At 39.4% G+C, this 20,015-nt stretch overlaps 1 protein-coding gene across 8 annotated transcripts in view; it reads right to left on the reverse strand.

The window, feature by feature from the left end:
* Positions 1-20,015, reverse strand: part of MITF (melanocyte inducing transcription factor) — a 223,516-nt gene that overhangs the window by 89,163 nt on the left and 114,338 nt on the right. For 3 of the 8 annotated variants that reach the window (XM_058728818.1, XM_058728820.1, XM_058728825.1), the window contains exon 2: positions 1,480-1,732. In XM_058728818.1, the coding sequence (XP_058584801.1) occupies positions 1,480-1,732 (253 nt within the window). Of the gene's footprint in view, positions 1-1,479; positions 1,733-13,346; positions 13,475-20,015 lie in introns of those variants that run through there. The other 5 variants (XM_058728819.1, XM_058728821.1, XM_058728822.1 and 2 more) reach the window with 4 other exon arrangements.

Genomic DNA, 20,015 nt, shown 5'->3' on the forward strand with positions numbered 1-20,015 from the left:
AATCCACGTCACCTCTTCTAAAATTTATCCTTCAGATTGAAAAGTAGACTATTACGGTGAATAAAATAGACATATTTCTCCACATTTTATTATCACTTAATTCACAGAACTTTAAAAGGCACAGACAAAACAAATGTGATTCCTGTGAACACCAGACAACGTAGACCTTAAATTTATAAAAACTTAGCGATTACCAATTTTCACCCAAGCGGAACAGAGAGATGTAATATATAATCTATTTCTAAAAGAAAACCTGCCTTTATCGGGAGGTGGGGAGGATACAAAATATCCATTATTTGTGGCAATATCCAGAACTTCAATCACATCAGAGTAATGGTTTATGCTAAACTGTTTGGATCTCTTTTGCCCTCACAAAATTCCTGTTTTTTCATGAAAGAGCTTCATTATCTCATCACTACGCTTTAAAGGGGTCTTTGCAAATAAAAAACTATTACTTTCAATTTGTTTTTAAAGAATCTTTTCGTACTTCCTGGTAAGAATCATATATTGCTTCCAGTTATAACACATCATCTCTCTATTTACTTTAATTGTAAACTTTAAATAGCGGGAGATGTTTTTCTCCTGAGCACATGAATGAATGCAAAGACCAACAATGAATCACCAGTGTGTAAAGTTCACATTGCTTAATGAACAGTAACACTTGGGATTCTTTACAATGAATCAATTAGGTGAATGGGTTAAAAAAATTTTCTTTTAAGTGAGGAAGTTCCCTCACTTTGCTTTTAGCTTTCCCTGCATCAGTCATATTTAAGAGTTGGAATGCTCATCTTTCAACAGGGAGGATGTCCCAGTGTGATGTGAAGGAACACATGTGTGAGATGGAATTCTATTCTCAGACTTGTTACAGTTTTCCCCAGTAATTAGGAAGCTATATGTCCCTGATAGAATGATGCTAACAAGCTCCTGCAGGTTCTACTCTAGCAAGAAATCAAAGGGGCCCCAAACAGACCACTTCAGTTAAAGGATTATGCATTTTGGTTATTAAAGTGAAGAACGCTCTCCTACAGGTTTATCTCAGAAGGGACTTTCCCAAACGGTCAGATTCTATAGCCAGGATTACTTACTAAATAAAGAAGAAAATTAAAGAATGGCCGTGGAATGTTTGGAGGGAGGAAAAAAAAATATGTAAGTTATTAGCAGAGATCCATTTCTGAAACTTTCGTAAGGAAAAATGGAAAGATAGCGTTGCAACAGGCACCTGTCCCCACTGGCTGTTTCTCATAGAACATCAACACTCTTCCCCCACATAGTGAGGGCTAGTACTAAATCCCCAGTTACTTTCCGTCCTTCCTTTAAAATGCAAAACCAGGTAGCATGAGTAGAGTTGGCCTTGACAGACAGCATGCAGAGGGGTCAAGAGGACCAAAAACACAGTCAGAGAAAGAAAACACCTAGGAAATGGAAAATGCTGGTCTCGAAGAGGGCTTGGCCCAACCAACAAGAGCGACACTCACGTACCTTGAGGACTTCCATCGGCACCTGGGTTGCAGAGGGAAGGGTGGTGGTGGGCACGCTGACGTTTATGGCCGGGGTCTGACTCACTGGCACTCTCTGTTGCATGAACTGGGCCGCCTGCAGCTTCTGCTGCTGCTCCCTGCGCTCCTGCTCCTGCATTTGCTCACGCATGAGTTGCTGGCGTAGCAAGATGCGTGATGTCATACTGGAGGAGCTTATCGGAGGCTTGGAGGCCCCAGGATGCTCCTCGGAACTGCTGTGGGAGAACCAAAAAGGGAAAGAAAAAAAAAAAAAGGCACAACATTTAGTTTCTTAATGAGACCTTTCGTTTGCATTTTGGGGGGTATCCTAAATTGCGCCCGACTACAAAAATGATCCTACGCGAAGATAAAATCAAGTTGCAGAAGGGTACTCCACATAATTGAAAATCAAGAGGTGACAGGATTGAAGTCATTAGGAGTTGAATTAAAATAAGTCAGCTTGATTGCATCTAGGCATTTTTCTCATGCGGCTTAATTTTTTTTTTGAACATTTTATACCACATACTACTCATCACCACCAAATATAGCGCCGCCATATGAAGTGCCAAGAGGCACTGCGTCTTAATGGCACCCAGATTTCCACATGTAAAAATAAATTGCTTGATTTGCTTTTTCATAACTGAATCTCACCGAATACCTACTCCTACGCGCTATCTAAATTCCTTGAAGATGTCTAAGGTGTTTACTAACGGGGAATAATTTCAAGAATGGGTGAACTCTGTCATGGGGAAATTCTGCGAGGATATGGGAAGTAAAAACCATTGATGAAAGAAGCATTTGCACCAGAACGCTAACACCAGACTACAGGCTGTGGGGGGGGAAAGGGGGCAGAGGACGAGCCGGTTTGACAACCCTATTCTCCATCTGGTTTTCTTTGTGCCGTCTTTTCTCCTGATTCATCTTGGCAAGCTCTCTCCTACATGTGTCTGCGAGTTCCCCATGCGGCCTACTTCTAATGGTTTTGGTGCTTGCTCTATCCAAAATTACAGAAAAAGCTTAAACACCAGTCCTATGTTAGGAAGAAAAGACTTCCTAATTTTCCTAAATATGGGTTGTGACTGCTTATCTTGCCAGCTCTATAGCATCAACAAGTTATTAAACCTCCCTCTGCCTTAGTTACCGTATCCGGAAAGGAGGGATAATAATAGTTTTTTACACACTTAACTCATTTATCAAAGAGGGAGGTGTTTTTAAAACTTCTCTTACATCACTTACATTTTACGAGCCAACCTCTCAGGGATTTTGTGACGATTAAATAATATAATACATAAAACAATACACATAAATTGTCTAGTATAATGAGTGCCATGTAGTGCTGCCTCAATAAAGCTTTGTCATGGCTATTATTATCAGCTAGAATTTTCGGTTGTTTATTTCCAGCAATATAGCATTCTTAAATAAAAAAAAAAAAGTCTCTGCTTAGGGCTAACAGTACAAAACCTTAGTACCTGGAAACAGGAAAAAAAGTGACATTTGAGAAAACAGTCACTCCCAAGGAAGTCCCTCTGCAAATGAAGCATGAGTAGTTTTAGCTTCCTTCCTTGAGTATAAATCCCAGTATTTTCTTTACCTTCCAACAAAAGGCAAAATAAAGCCTTCTAGCCATTGGCAGATCTTATGAACTCCTTAAAAGATAGGAACCTTCAAACTCTGCACATGCTAACGGATGAAAAGATGTTTGTGCTTCTCCCTTGCACGGTTCCAGAAAGCTACGTAATAAAAACTACACTCACCACAGGAAATTAGTACAGGAAATCATAACAGGTTCATATAATGTAATACTATGCAGCCATTAAAAATGGTGAAGAAATAGATTTGTGACTGGAATAAAAACTACACAATATAACAAACTTACAGAAGGCAGCTACAAAAAAAGTATTCACAGTATGACCCAATTAAAAAAATATTCACTACCAGAGAAAGTGTACTGATCATTTTAGTCTGAGCCACTGCGGATATATATTATTACAATCCTTTAAGAAAACCATACTGAGAAAGGCATGAGTAAAACAGTGTTATCAAAAAGCTGTAATACTGTTCATAGAATATGACTCAAAAATGACATCCATGGACAATTTTCCTAAGAACACAATTCAAAACGTGGAAAACCTGACATCACAAAGCTATTGACAAACTGCAAAATATTTTGAACCACCTAAAATTTTGCCTGAATATGAGAGTGATTACTTTATCATTAAATTGTAAGGAGAGATACTGGTCAAAAGGCACCAACTTTGAGGAATAAGATCAAGTTCTAGGGATCCAATGTTCATCATGGCGGCTAGAGTTAATAATACCGTATTGTACACTTGGAATGTGGTGGAGGAGTAGATCTTAAGTATTCTCACGGCAAAGAAGGAAAACAAATAGCAACGATGTGATGGATATATTAATTAGCTTGACTGTAATCATTTCACAACGTGTATATATACCAAGTCATCATGTTATGCCCCTCAAATGTATGCAATTTTTGTCAATTATGCTTCAGTAAAGTTGGGGGAAAAATAAAGCCATTTAAAATATTTAAGAGTAAAATAAGTTAAAAAACAAAATTATAATAGGTGAATATATATATATATATATATCACATACTACTATTTTTTAAGAAACTGTACTACAGAGCAAAGTGAAAAATGTATATAACAAGAACAAAAGTAGGAAATAAAAGTGTATTTATGTTTTAGTCTAAAATAAGTAAAGTGTGTTTATGTACACAAATACACATGCTTAGCGGGGATTGTATAAATGTCATCTTAGCTGCCAGATGGAAAGTGGAATTATAGATAAACTTCTTTCGTTCTTTTTTTTAGTCCCCCCCCCAAAATTATAATAAAGCCATAACAGTCTTTTCAATGGCAGAATATATGTCACTAATTTAAGAACAAGATGAACATGAACTAATCTGCAAACATGAAGGAATGACTTGAATAATCAAAGTCCCCCTTTGCCTGGAACACAAGAGATGGGGTACATTGCAGACTGTATTTTGACAGTAGGAAGGGAAAGTGATGATGGTACCCAGGGCATTGGTTCTCTTGCATGTCTTGAGCATTCCAGAAGACTTAAACCCTTTTCCCTTCACAGTTTCCTACAGACGCACACAGATTGAACAACGTTAATATCCTGCTTATTATTTTAATATGATGCACTCAAGCACACAGAAAAAATACCTAGACGTTACCCAAAATAATATATTTAGCAGGTAAGGCTCTGGAAAAGTGCATAAAAAGCGAATGTATTTTCCCGCTTTTGAGTATGTGTTCAAAGCTCAAATGTAGTTTTTTGAACCAAGAAAAGAAGGGGGGAGTAGCTATTAAAAAATAAATAAATAAACGGTCTTACTATTCAAAGCCTGTCAGGTTAAAACATTCCCAGAGAGACTGATCCTTTTGATAAAAACAGGAGCAAACCTTTGTGCTGTAGCAAATGCAGCTGTGGAATAATCGCACTAATTAGCTGCTCAAGACAAGCCATTGGCTGTGATACTGGGGGAAAAATCCTTTCAATTAACAGTAAAGCATTCTTGAGACATCTTAAATTAAAATTACTAGTTATCAACCACGCTAAGACTCCAGACATTAAGCCCACAACAATATCATTTAAGGCATTTATAGAAATATCCTATCGGGGGGAAAAATGTATATTTATACAGTATACCCATATAAATAAACTGAAACTCCAATAAAGAAAATGTAGCAGAGCTTGGCTAATTGAAATTATTTTAATAAATCTTCTCAAAAAAAAATGCAAAAGGAAGACTGTAGTCACTTCACTGCACACACTCCCTGAGGGGTATTTCTACATTGTTAAAGATGACTCCCAGATCCTCAGCCTCTTAGAAGTAATTGAATCTGCAATCATCACCTTATAGACAAACAAAAATGAAGATATCTACCCCTCAAAAGGCGAGCAGGACAAATGAGCATCATGTTTTAAACTCAAAGTCGAAATTTATGTGAGAACAATACGTGTGGCTACAAAACCTTTTTTTTTTTCAAAAGCTTACTTTTAAACCGAGGATCTGATGCTTAAGTCATTAGTGATAAGCAAGGAGAGTCATCCAAATGAATTTAATTTTAAAAGCTAACTGAGCTCATCCAAGGCCCATGAAGCTCAATCTGCACTAGATAATCCTAATTCTGTGAGTCTGATTCCTTTTAATCAGATTATGGAAAGGTCATTTATTCAACAACTAGTCACTGAGTGCTTCCTCTGTGCCAGGTGCCGGGAATATCTGGTTCTAATCTCACAGCATCTAAAGCCACGGTCACAAAATTCTTCTGAGATGCTCCAAAACTAAGTCAGCTATCCAGATTATCTGACTCTTAAAGAGTTCCACATGGGAAGGTGTTCTCTCTGTAAGAAATTACCCTTTTACAGCCAAATGAAGGAAAGGCAAACGCCTTTACGAACATTTCCCCAAAGCATTGAAGCTAGACGCACAACTTCCCCGAGAGCTGTGAATTTCTCAATAGTGATTCAAGCAGGAAGGCCATCAACCGGACACAAGTTCTAGTCATTGCTGAGCAATCTGATCTTTAATGAGCCATTCAACCTCTCTGATCCTCTCCAAACCCCACCTCCTTAATGCCCGGCAGTGACTGAGTGAGCTAAGTAAGGTAAATTCGGAAACACAGCAGCTGTAAGACGTCAGGCAGCCACACCTGTCACCAGAGTCCCCCGCCCGCCCTCCATGGCTGAATTTGTATTTTAACTTCAAAGCCTCCTCCTTCTCTGAGATGGTACAGGTATGTGGGCATATGCTCCGAGTATCCTGTCTATTCCTAAATTCAAACAGTGAATTCCACTGCTCCCATCAACCACTTAAATATATCAGAAATTCCATGAAATCCAGTCCCCTGCCATCCACACGACATCTGCCCAAGCACCCCTCATCTTTGACAGTGATGACAATATCCCTTTACTAGACCTTTTGAGTCAGTTTGGTCGCCCTCTCATGGTCACCCAAGGCAGGAAAGTGGTTGTCAGTTGAAACTTAGTCTCTGGGCTGAAGGAGCTAATACACTTTTTTCTTCATTTCTTCTCTTCAGTTCCTCAGGCCGAGGAACTGTTCCACCGAGAGGACTTGGTTCCACCACTTACTAACTTGTGACAGTGGCCAAGTTACTCAATCTCTTTGAGCTTCAGTTTTCCTTATTTATAAGGACTGCGTAATGCATCTGCCTATCAACATTGTCATGAGGATCAAAATCTGTAACAGATGTAAAAAAAAAAAAAAACAACCCACAATGGCACAGAGTCCAGTAAACTGGAACAGAGTTCAAAAATTAGTAGTAAAAGAAATGCTAAACCATAAACATGCTTCTTCTTTTTTGATGCCAAGAAACAATTTTGTACAAGTCCACACGCAAGTTTGGACCACAGCGGATCTGTCGCTTAAGATTTAGGGAATCCCCATTTCATGCAGAGAATGTGACAAAGTTTTGCAGGAGTAGAGGGAGATTCTTAATCCTGCAATTCTCTCATGAAATATAAAGTAAAAAATCCTAGCATTTTTCTCCAGGGAAAATTAATCTTCATTATAATCATTAAGTCGATAGAGCTCAAAGCCTAGCATCAGCCTGCACTGGAGTATAATATAATTATGTCCAGAAAAGCACAAGGACTGAGGGTCAAATACACACTGGAGACACGGGAAGGCACAACACAGGTGAGAAAGCCATGTCATAGATAGGTTAAGCCATAGGAGTTTCCAAACCCAAGAGTGACTGCCACAAACTTAGCTGAGGACTGTGTCCCAGTCTCCCACCCTGGACATTCTGATTTCAGGTAAGGTGAAATAAGCTTGTCTGTAAAAATTTTGCAGCTGAATCCAATGCCTAGCCATGCTCAAGGAGTTTAGTAGGGACTGGAACTCACATCTCTGATTCTTCGACAAGAACACTGTCTTCCACATCTGAGGAAACTCACATTCCGTCCACATCTCCAGCAAGCCTTCCAAGAGCTCCGAAGAGTCTTTATTGCACTGATTTCAACATGTGGAATGGAATGAAATGGGGACTAGAGGCTCTAAAACCAAACAAATGAAAAACATCTCTCCAGTAATGCCAATGGATCTTCATGGTTACAACACAACTACTTTATCATAAGAAAAAGGAACCAGCAGGCTGAATTTACAGAAACTTCCCCTCAAACCAGTTTGTTCTGTCAGCAAAAGGAAATTCTGAAGAATCTTCTACCAGTGCCTCCAAGTTCACAAATCACTGAAATGAGAGTTGGCAAATGGATCTATCTCTTCAAATGACAGTCTGTGTATCCAATATTTCTGGATGATCAGCCCTTCCATTATCTTCACCTTCCCATTCCTTCTTACGTAATCACTTTGTAAATGTAAGCATGTCCTTTTCAACAGAGCACCAGTAAGAAAAGGTGTTGTTACTTATACTGAAAACATCTAAGACTATATTTATATGGATTATAATCCATGTAAATGTGAAAGTACCAGATTTCACAGCTCGGCTTCAAAAATGGAGATCTTCTGAACTTCCGTCATGATCAACTCTGGGTTTTAGTGGTCAAGAAAAAAAATGAAAGCCTGCCAAAATTTTTCTGGTAACATTACCGGCTCAAACAGTACACACTACAGGTTTCTGGCACAGAGTAAAGAAAAAGGATTGCAAAGTACAGCTTGTCTTTCTCCTCTCCTTTTCTTCCCCAAATATTTGGACGTTTTCCAAGGGACAGGTTCTGCCAGGAGTGAGGAAGATCACGGTGCCCTAAGTGGACAGTACTCCTGTCCTTTGAAGTTCTGTACCTTTCATTGTACCAAAGGAAGAAAACATTCTAAAAAGAACCACACCAATGACATAGAAGTTAAAATCTGAAATCTCTACTTCTCAACAACACTTAGATTCCAATTCATTGGTAAAAACTGAAGACTCTCTGCATCTATTCCGGATTAATATTCTTTTTTTTTTAAAGTTTATTTATTTATTTTGAGAGAGAAAGAGTGGAGGGGCAGAGAGGGAGGCAGAGAGAGAATCCCAAGCTTCATGTTCAGCACAGAGCCCAACGCGAGGCTCAGTCCCATGAACCATGAGATCATGACGTGAGCCGAAATAAGGGGTCAGACACCTAACCAATTGAGCCACCCAGGAGCCCCGGGATTAATAATTTTAAGCTGGTATCAGCAAGAATAATCTCAGCAACTGATTAGATCAAAATTAAAGAGAACCCTAATAAGACCCCCGTCTATCAGTATTCTTCAAAAGATATCATACAAAATACGATATCTTGGGGCTCAGGAAGAAAAGATGAGTACATTTCTTTATAGGGGTGCCTGGATGGCTCAGTCAGTTAAGTGTTCGACTTCACCTCAGGTCATGATCTCACAGTTCAGGGGTTCAAGTCCCACATCACGCTCTGTGCTGACAGCTCAGAGCCTGCTTCAGAGTCTGTGTCTCCCTCTCTCTCTGCCCCTCCCCTACTCACAATCTCTCTCTGAAAAATGAATAAACGTTAAAAAATTTTTTTAAAGAACGTTTCTTTATATAAAAATTTTATCCTTCACTTTTATTTTCTCTTTTTGTACATGTTGTACAATGTAATACATATACCATTACAATATGGCACATGTAAATAATGTAATATAGTTATAATGTAAATAGTGTGTTTAACATATAAACATTATTGACATGTTTATAAAATAAAAATATGTTGCAAGCCCTTGCCTGAAAAAAAAATTCTTTAAATAGGAAGGATTACCAAAAATGTTTAAGAGACTTCAGTAATATATGACCAGTGTTCTTCCAGGCAATTTCATCATCAGATTTTTTTTAAGTTGGTTATTTTCACCACTCGCAGAGTTTCTCACTTCAGTACACTCTGTAACTAAGGAGAATGTCAACTCTTACTAAACGATATTTTCAACCAGGGATACGAGGATGCCATTTCCTCATTTTATGACCACAACTGTTCTCCATCTTCCACAGATGCCACTACGGGCTGGCATACTCTTAGCCCTCAATTCCCTACAGGAAAGTGCCTCTGAGAGCCAGGCCATCAAAAGGTTATAAAACCTATAAAGTTAAGATGCTGCACACTCAAGCTCTCTGTCTTTCATATCAAGCTCCCTTCCACTAGGCCACACTCTACAATTCTTGCTTACTCTATCCAACTGTGGAATCCCATTCGCGCCTAGCTGCCATGTTTTAAAATGCTCTGAAAGACTCATCCCCTGTAAGGTGCAAATAACTGAGATGGCATGACATGACACTCCACCTGCAGTATTTTAAAAGGAAGAACTTTCTTTACGCATGCCTAGGACATACCTTCCCAACATGGGAAGTCTGCAATACTGTGTGGAAATCCAGACCAAAGGACAAGTGATGGCCTCATGAGCAGCCCAGCATCTTGCCCCACTTCTTTGGTGATGCACTCTGATTTCATCTTGAAGGACCAGCCTCCTCACTTTCAGTTCATGAGGTTATAACGCTGCTGCTGACTCCAGGTATAGAAACACAACCCAGGATTGGCCAATCAGCATATCCATCACATGGGCCTGTGCTCCAAAGTGGTCCAGCAAGAGTAAGTCCAATGCTTTGGACTATAACTACTGGGGTAAAAGAACTCTCTTTATGCAAAGATTTGGAAAGATGGTGAGATGTAAGTCTGGAAGTTCCTGGACCAACTGAAAAGAAAGCCCAACTAGTTGAAACAGTAATGTGGACTGAAGGAAGAAAGGACAGAGAAGAAGGAAATGCAAAGAAGGAGCCAGCATTGGATGACACTGAGCAAATGAATCGAATGACCTGTGAAGCCCTGAAAACCCTGAACATCGGATATTCGTTTGCAAAGGCCAACCTCCATTTTTGATTAAGCCCAGTTTGATGTGCTCTGCAGTACCACAGCTGGTTTTTGTGACATTTAGGAAATATAAATCATTCTGGAAAAAATAAAGTTTTGGCCTAAAATCTATAACTCAAACAATCCAATATCCATTTTCCTATTTTCTCCTCGTTTTAGCTGGTACAGTGCCACTCACAACATTACCCAGCTTTCCAGGAACTTGGTTAGTTTAGCTTCACGTCTAAGTTCTGCCATCATGTCTCCTAGACTTTGGCTGTAATGGTTGGAGGTCCAGCAGTCACTCTGAACTGCAAAGATGAGGCCCAGACTTAAGAATGGAGCTGAAATGTGCATAGTCCTTCATGACCCGGTCTCCATGAGGACAGGATTTTTGTTTTATGTTTTATTCACATATAGATTCCCTAGCACCCAGAAGAATACTTGGCACACAGTAGGATCAAATAAATGCCTGTTCAGTGAATAAATGCGGTGGCTCTATCCTAACAAATACTCCACCTCTTAAAATCAGATAATATTAGAATCTTAGTGTCAGAAGACCTTTTAGTCAAACCATTTGCTTGAATCATCCAGTGACAGAGAATATATTTTTCCCAAGAGCTCTGGACTCCTACTGCATTTCCTTAATTCTAAGCCAAACTTTCCTTCTACATTTTCAGATTTCTCAAGTCAGAACAGATCCTATAATTGATGTATATATTTTGTAGATCTATTGCCCCAAATAGTTGCCTTATAATTATTATCAATAGTGAACTGGATACAAGGAAATACATTTGAAAGACAAATACTGTGGCACTAGACTAGGTATGTCCCCCCTCAAAAGCTCAAATGAGGAATGGCTGGAGTAATTCAGAAATCTGTGCGTTGCGGAAAACCACTCCGTAAGAAGGCAGAGGAGGAAACATCAATTCATTCAGTATCTTAAATGAAAATCCATAAAACATAACAGAAAAGAGCAGAAGTCCTGGAGCCAGCATACCTAAGGGTAAAAATGTGGCTCTATCATGTCTCAGTTACAGGACATGGGCAGGATTTTTCTCCTGCCCAAACCTCAATTTTCTCATCTGCAAAATGGAAGGAGAAAACAGTACCTTAGGTAGAGAGCAATTATGAGAATCAAATGTGTTAATATGGGTTAGAATGGTGGCCAGTACACCACGTGGGCCATAAGTACAAGCTATACTATTCTATGTTTTAATTCTTGATTTGGTATCCTCAGCATCTTCTTAAAATCGCAAAACTAGTAAAAACTGACAAGTTATTTTCTAGGAAGCCAAAACTCTTAGAATGTTGCCTTCTGCTAGGGTGTTCTTTTGCTTTCCTAGAGGAAAATACAAAAGAAACAATTAATTCACAGCATGTGCCCTCCCTAAAAGAACAGGCACAAAGAAGTTAATAGGCAACAGCTCAGTGAACAGTTTTGTCAAAGATGTGTGCTAAGAATTTCATTCTGAGAGTTTAGAAGGGAAGCATGCTCCTATGGTGAGTATTTTCTTTAACCAGAAAAAGAAATTCAAAATCAATTAAGCAAAAGCAGTTGTAAGAATTAATTTTGGTGTAAATTCAAGGGTGACATCATCACTGTCCTTAGGCTGCATCAGAATGGCATGTTTTATCCTTTCATGTCATCTGTTAATTTGCATTAAATTAATATTAAAAAAATTAGTAACTTACATAGTACATTCTTGTGGGGTATGAATCACAAAGAGCAGACATCATCTCCCTAACTATTATCTGCTTTGCAAGGAAGAAATTTATAACATTTCTAGCATAATGACATTTTAAATACATAATTAATATACATAAACTTTGTCCATAAAATGCTCATTTTTTTCAAAGAAATAAGTCATTAAACTGTTTTTATGACCTACAGAATGAAAAATACAAGTGAAAGCAAACTCAATACAGCAAAAATCACGCAAAAAAATTAGAAATCATTTTAAAAGCTACTATAAGAAATTCTAAAGATGTACCTACTAAACACAATGAACTCTAACTGTGCTTCAATTTGTGGGGATTCATTTTTTAAGAATCAAATTCTAAAAATAGTTCTGCTACATTTAGTATTTTTCCACTATTCTTGTCGTCTTTAAACACACCTTCACAAGCTGCTGAACATAATGCTTTTCTGACTTAATCACAACCTCTCTCATGACCCAGGAACGTTCAGTAAATAATTATTAAGCTCCAAAGGTGGCTTTTGCATAAGTTGATTTGCTTGAATGCCTATTCACTTAGGGACACAGCTTTTAGTATTGTTTTCAAATCTTATCATCTAACATTGAAAGTAAATGTTAAAGAGGGGTGGGGGGGGGGGCGCTGTCATCTACTTAGTCTTTCTCTTTTTTAGTATTTGTTTGAAACTGCCCATTTCAAATTTGTTCTACACTTACACGCCAGGCAGATGACTCTGATGTTTGGATGTTTTGTTTTCCTCTCAAAGAGAAAAAGAAATCAATATACAGAAATGCAAACGAGATGTTTATAAATGCAACTGCTACTGTTCCACAGTAAGGTTTAAAAAAAAAAAAAAGGAGAAAGCAAAAAATCCAAAGGGTTTGCAATAAGGCAATTTTGACAAATGCTACTGCTAGGGACACTCGTTTTCCTGAAGAAAACCCTTTTTTATTCATGACGAAGCTGAGCTGCAACCTACCCCATAATCATAAATCAAGCTCTGTTCTCGGATTGTTCAAGCGGTCATTTTTTTTTTTTTTTTTTTTGGCATTATTAATTGAAGACCGACATTCAATTTTAAACAAGACAAAGCTAATGGGCCAGCATTCCACCCCCCCACCAACAAATTAGTTGTTATCCTTGTCCTGGCCACATATTAGAGGCTACAGCTGAAGCTGATTAAAGCCACAGTAACAAAGTAACAGTTCCAGTATTTTTAACTCCCAATAAAACCTTCCCATTCTCTAGCCTCCCCCTTAAAAAAAAAAAAAAAATCGCTCCTGTTAAGTGGTCCCGGGATTATTTCCAAAATAAAACTTCACTTACAGATATAGGCTTTCAAAGGAGCAAGGCATGAACATCTGAACTCTAAGCGCCTCCATCTTTTTTCCTTTAAGGTGCTCTTCAAGCCCTTGGCGAAGAGTGAAAGTCAAAGTTAGTTCTGGCACTGGCTGTGTCACTAGGGGTGGCTCCTGATAAGGCCCTGGAAACTCCAATCCAAACACAGCTCGTGCTAGAACGGTGCCTGGTGTCTGTCTTCAACAGCAGACCTGTTTAATCCAGTACCTACTGTACCTGCAGGACAAAAATGCTGCCTCACACTGCTAAAGGGACGATGCAAGGACCCAGGCAGGCCAACAGTTCACCCAGCAGCCAGGCAAGCACCTCAGGATGCTCTCTCTTAGCCTTCCAGATTGCAGGTACCGGCTGAGGTTTGCAGCGGCTTCGCGTTAGTTAGTGGAGAACTTGAAAGGGAGGTAATTTCACATCCCGGGGAATTTTTAACACTTAACGGAGTCTCAGAATTTAGGAGGGCTGTAGGATTGCTTGCGTCCCTTCTCAGTTTGAGAGATCTCGGGCATTTTTGGAACTGGATCTGATAATCGCACATGCTCTCCTACTGGCAGGCTAGAGATCCAGACAGACTTCCTCACCCTCAGACCCCAAGCAGATGAGGGTTGTCCCTACCAAGTCCTGGTGGGAGCCAAACACAAGCTGCTTCTAATTGTGGACACCATTTTTTAGGACATACACATCTTCAGGCCATATATCTGTGTATTCTTAGACTGTCACCCAATTAATTCTGGAAGCACTGGTGTACAAGAAGAAATAAAAATAACACGCATTCTCAAAAGACGTTCTTAAAATTCCAACATGACAACATCAATATTACCAAATATTGATGGAAATCCTACAGACTCAGCACACCAGAGTGCTGGAGAGTTATGAAAATATGTATGTTTCTCTCTACACACCATTCAAAGGTCAGAACGAAGACATGTGACACCGGTTAGCTGTGTGCCCTGGGCAAGTTACTTCACCTCTCTGTGCCTAAGAGTTTATCTCCAAAGTTAATGATGGGAAAACAATGCATTCTCTACAAGCCATAATCAAGCGTGAATTCCATAATGCAATGAAATTATCTTTGTTTTCACCTCCCTTTAATAATAGGAAATCTTTAGTTGGTAGTCTCAGGCAGGCTATTGCTAGTTCTTTTTATTCTTTGCTCATTTGTTCATTCATCCACTCTTTTATTTAATAAATATTTAGGGGACACCTACTACGTCCCAGGCACTGTGTAAACTCTTGGAGTTTATGGGCTAGTGGGACACACATATTAAATAATCACACTGTCAGATAATACTACATGTAATAACTTCTACAGGGAGCTGGAAAGGCTTAAAATGTAAGGGTCAGAAAAGACTTCTCTTGGGCAGGGACCTCTGTGCTGAGATCTCAGCAGGATTAGCCTCTCGGGGGAAAGGAGAGCGTGGAAGAAGAGTCTTCTGAGCAGTGGTAATAATATATACGTGCAAGAATCCTGAGGTGGGAATTACAAGAATGATCCACTATAGTTGGGAGGACAGAGAGGGAGGGAAAAGCATGGTGTCCATGAAACCAAAGCAATGACCTGGGCCAGACCACATAGGATCTGGTAGGACAGGGAGAAGGACTTGATTTTGATCCAAGATGAACAGGAAACCACAGAGAGACTATATGCAGAGGAGCAAAGGGCTCAGATTTGAGTTTTAGAAAGTTCCCTCTAGCTGCTATGTTGAGACTCAGCTAAAAGAGAGCCAAGATTGGCTACTGAAATGGTCCTAGTAGGACATGATGATAGTTCATGGGGGATGAGAGAGCACCGAGGGTAGAAAGGGTGAAGAGAAGTTCAGAATAGTGAACAGAGTGCTGACAAAACTAAAGACCAATAAAAAGACTTGGGGTAGGGTAGGGTAGGGTAGGGTAGGGAATCCAGGTCCCTAATGTAATATAATTGCATTCACTAACTATAGTTATTGAGTACTTCCTACACACCAGGTATTGTGCTGGGTGCTGGGGTAAACAGAGGAGTAAGATGCTATACTATCTAACCCCCCCCCCACACACACACACACATACACACTAACCTACCCAACCTCTCTTCTCCTACCTCTGTCACAAAATGTCATAAAAATAAAGTACAAAGGTTCTGGTGTCAACTTATCCAGGCTGAAATTCCACCACTTATTAAGTCTGTGACCTTGTCCAAATTTACCAAACTTGCCATGCCCCAGATTCTTCCCCTGAGAAAGGCAAATGATAAGTGCCTATCCCACAGGATGCTGTTAGAACTGAAGAATATAATACAGTGATGTGTTAGTCTCTGACATATAGTAAGCTCTCAATTAAAAAACAGCTGTTATGGTTATGATGACGGTTAGGGCTGTTATCCTTGATTCACAATGACCAACCTAGAGAACCAAAGTAAAACGAACATAGCAAAAAAAGAAAAACCATAGAGAAAGTAGAAGATGAAGGAAAATAGAAAGGGTAGGAAATCACTGTATCTGGAACTTTAAGGGATAGCTAGATTATCTTTAAAAAGACTGAGCTGGACTCCCTCTTACTTCGGGCACTATTTGAAAGTGCATTAAGTTACAAGGTACCGGGTAAGTTTTAGAACTGAAACCCTGATTTATTACATGCTTACACACAGGGAAAATTTGTACCCTCCATGAGATCTCAAATGCTGACCATGAAACCAATGGTATCAATTCCAGCCATTCCATCAGGGACACAAAGTGGTGCCAAATGCTCCCCTGGCACGTTCAGCCAATGACATCGCCTGACCTTTCATCCCAGATAATCCACCCCCCCCAAGAAGGCTGTCCATTGACTGTTTACATAAGTATTTAAATAAAATTACTTTTAAGGGGCATGTGTTCAACTATTCATGGTACTTTAGAAAGATCTATATTACAGCAGTGTTCTTGGCCAGAGCATTGAAATACCCACCAGCAAATGGAGTAAAGTTTGACTTAAATGTGTACATATGCTGCCATGTACAAAATTTATGAAATATTACATACATTTCCCCAATACTAAAATACCTATCTGCTTCACACACACACACACACACACACACACACACCCCTGAATAAAAAAAAGGGTCAGAGGTCTCGAATAAACGTTTTTCCAAAGAAGCCATGCAGATGGCCAACAGACACATGAGAAGAGGCTCAACATCACTCCTCATCAGGAAAATGCAAATCAGAACCACAAAGAGATACCACCTCACACCTGTCAGAACGGCTAGTATAAAAAAGACAAGAAATGACAAGTATTGGCAAGGATGTGAAAAAAACAGGAACCCTCAGCCACTGTTGGTGGGAATGTAAATTGGTACAGCCACTATGGAAAAGAGTATAAAGGCTCCTCAAAATATTAACAAGAGAACTGCTATATGGTCCAGTAATTCCTCTTCTGGGTATCTACCTGAAGAAAACAAAACACCAATTCAAGATAGATGTCCCCCTACGTTTATTGCAGCATTATTTACAATAGCCAAGATATGAAACCCTAAGTGTCTAATGATAGATGAATGGATAAAGAAGAGGTGGTATATATACACACAATGGAGTATTACTCAGCCATAAAGAAAAATGAAATCTTGCCACTTGTAACAATATGGATGGACCTGAAGGGTATTATGCTAAGTGAAATAAGTAGGAGAAAGACAAATACCATATAATTTCACTTACATATGGAATCTGGAAGGCAAACAAACAAACATAAAGAAACAGACTCATAAATACAAGAAAACAAACTGGTGGTTGCCAGAGGGGAGAGGGGTGGGAGGATAGGCAAGAGTTGAAGAGATTAAACCTCCAGTTATAAAATAAATAAGGCATGGGTACAGAAAGTGCAGCAGAGGGAATACGGTCAGTAACACTGTAATAACTTTGTCCAGTGACAGTAAGTACGCTTATCATGGTGAGTGTTCTGCAATGTATTTGTCATTTCACTATGTTGTACACCTGAAACTAATATAATACTGTATGTCACCTACACTTCAATTACAAATTTAAAAATAAAATAAAATACCAGTCCTCAAGGTGTCACCCCATTATTCAACAAATGTCTCAGAGGAGCAGGAACCTGGTCTTTTTTGTTCACCATTGTATCCTTAGAACCTAGTGGAATATACTCGTCTGTGGTTGATGTTCAATAAATATCTTTAAAATGGGGGTCCGTGGCTGGCTCAGTCGGTTGAGCATCCCTCTCTTGATTTCAGCTTAGGTCATGATCCCAGGGCAATGGGATCAAACCCTGCGTTGGGCTCCGTGCTGAGATTCAATTCTGTGGCACCTACTTGAGATTCTTCCTCTCTCCCTCTACCCTTACCCCCCACTCTCACTCTCTCTAAAACTAAAAATTTTTTTTAAAAAGTTACTTTAAAAAAAATCTTTAAAATGCATTAATCTATAACATGAAAATAACTCTCTTGTGCACATCTGTATTATCCAGATGAGTATCCCAACTGCATATACATATGTTTATGCATATATATATATATACATATATATATTATATACACATACATACACATACACACACACACACACATAAACCCTAAATTTAAACACAAAGAAATGCAAGTGGAGAAAAAGGAAAAAGAATATTTAAAAAACACAAAACACCAAATGCAGAGTAAAAATATTAACTGTATTCCAGTGCATTTCAAATCTTAATTACTACTCCCTGCCCCAAATTTCAGCAAAAAAAAAAACTAGAGTCATCAGAATTCTTACTGACCTTTACAAAGATGACCTTAACTAAAATGGAACTTAAAAGTATCAACCATCCAAGTGACAGTCAAATTTTCCTTTAGATGCTAAATTTGGGCCTTGGAATCTTTTTGGAAGGAAAAATCCAATCACCACTTTGAATGGGTGAGAGAAGAGATAAGAGGTTTTACTTGTTACCCTGTCCAAAACTCAGCAGAGGAAAAGTAGAACCCTTATCGCTGTCAGAATTCTTACTTTACTTGGATATCAAATGTATTGCTCCCACAGCACACCATTTTCTTCTGTCTTTTCTTTTGATAGTCATTGCTGTTTTTAGGAAACTCACACTTCTACTACTCACTGGCCTCAGACAGTTAAGAGCTGAGGGATCATTGTGTGACCAGCATTATACTGATGCATGAACTACCCCCCACAGCCAATTTAGGAAGCACGTACCTTCTCTTCAAATGTTTCAGTATGATCCCAGCCAATAGTTCCCAAGCCTGTACTCCTATCACAAGCGCCTGGGGACTCTTCTCCCCACCCTATTCCCTCAACATCAACACAGGAGCATTTAATGTCAGGGATCTTTCCCGAAACAAATGACTGAATGAGACTCTAGCAGGTGAGTTTGGAATTCTGTGTGTTTAAAAAAAAAACTCTCATAAAAGTCCAATGTGAAGTCAGGTCCAGGAATATAATATATATTCCCACTAATATATAATACATTATAGCATATATACATATAATATATTCTATGTAAACTATCTAAGAGTGGCAAGAAAATACCCCAGAAGGTAAGCACCCTCGGTTGTTGAATAGAGAGGTTTCTACTTGTAGAGCTTACTCCTTTAAAACATCCACTTGGAATTATGGACATACTTTGAACGAACGTTCAGTGAAAGCCTTATTATGAGGTAATTAAAGAGTACCGTGAGTGTGATGATGAAACTCAAAAATCTCTCAAGAGTAAAGGACACACGCCCCCTTCTCCCCACACATCATTATGCCCCATTCTGGGAAAAGTACGAGGCACTGAAAGGCCCCTGCAGTGCAAACATTGACTGGCCCAGCATGTGCGAGGTGTCTTCTCAGGGCCGTGTGCAAGACAGCAGTGAGGAAGCCAGGGACTCTGTTCTTCAGGGGTTCACACCACAGAAACCCAAACTCCCATACCCGTGCCGTCGTAACACTGGGTTGAGGGGACGCATGCCAGGTGTTCTCCTCGGCCTCCTCCAGAGACTCCCCCCCCCCAGCCAGCTCCTCCTCACCTTCCAGAGGAGGGCTTTACAGGCGTGACATTTCTCCCTCAGAGAAGTCCCCTCCGCCACCCCCACCACCTCCCTCTCCAGGTATGATCATTTTATTTGTCTAATTGTCTTCTGTCCTTGAAGGCAGGGTCCTTTGTATTTATTTTATTCTCAGTGCCTGGCACAGATTAAGTGTTTGATAAATATTTGCTAGCTGGATGGCTGGATGGGTGAAAAGAAGGAAGGAAAGAAGAATGGACAGACGAACAACAACATTAAAAAAGATCAGTAACAAAGGCCCCTCCACGGAACAATCTCACAGCATTTAATTAATTAGAAAGGAAGTGTCAACAGGCATGAATGGGAAGCACAATTATATACTATGTTTGGAAACTTTAAGTTGCTGAACACAATTGACCTTCATGAGTAAGTACTGAGATACAAAGTGACAAGAAAGGGGTCCAGCAGTTCTAATTTGAAGCCCTCACAGCCTGACTGAAGGCAATTTTTAATGACCACCTATCTGCAGAAATAACTGTTCAGTACCATTCAATCACGATGATCTCTTTCATCCTGTTTCTATTTTCTTCTACTACCAAGAACAGATCTCACTGTAAAAATGATGGTCCAGCATCTTCTGAAAGACGGCTCATTGTACCTGGCACACAAAGAAGCCTTTTAAGGTTGCAACAAGGAAA

Source organism: Neofelis nebulosa, chromosome 4 (assembly GCF_028018385.1).
Source record: "Neofelis nebulosa isolate mNeoNeb1 chromosome 4, mNeoNeb1.pri, whole genome shotgun sequence".
In the NCBI taxonomy this organism is placed as follows: Eukaryota; Metazoa; Chordata; class Mammalia; order Carnivora; family Felidae; genus Neofelis; species Neofelis nebulosa.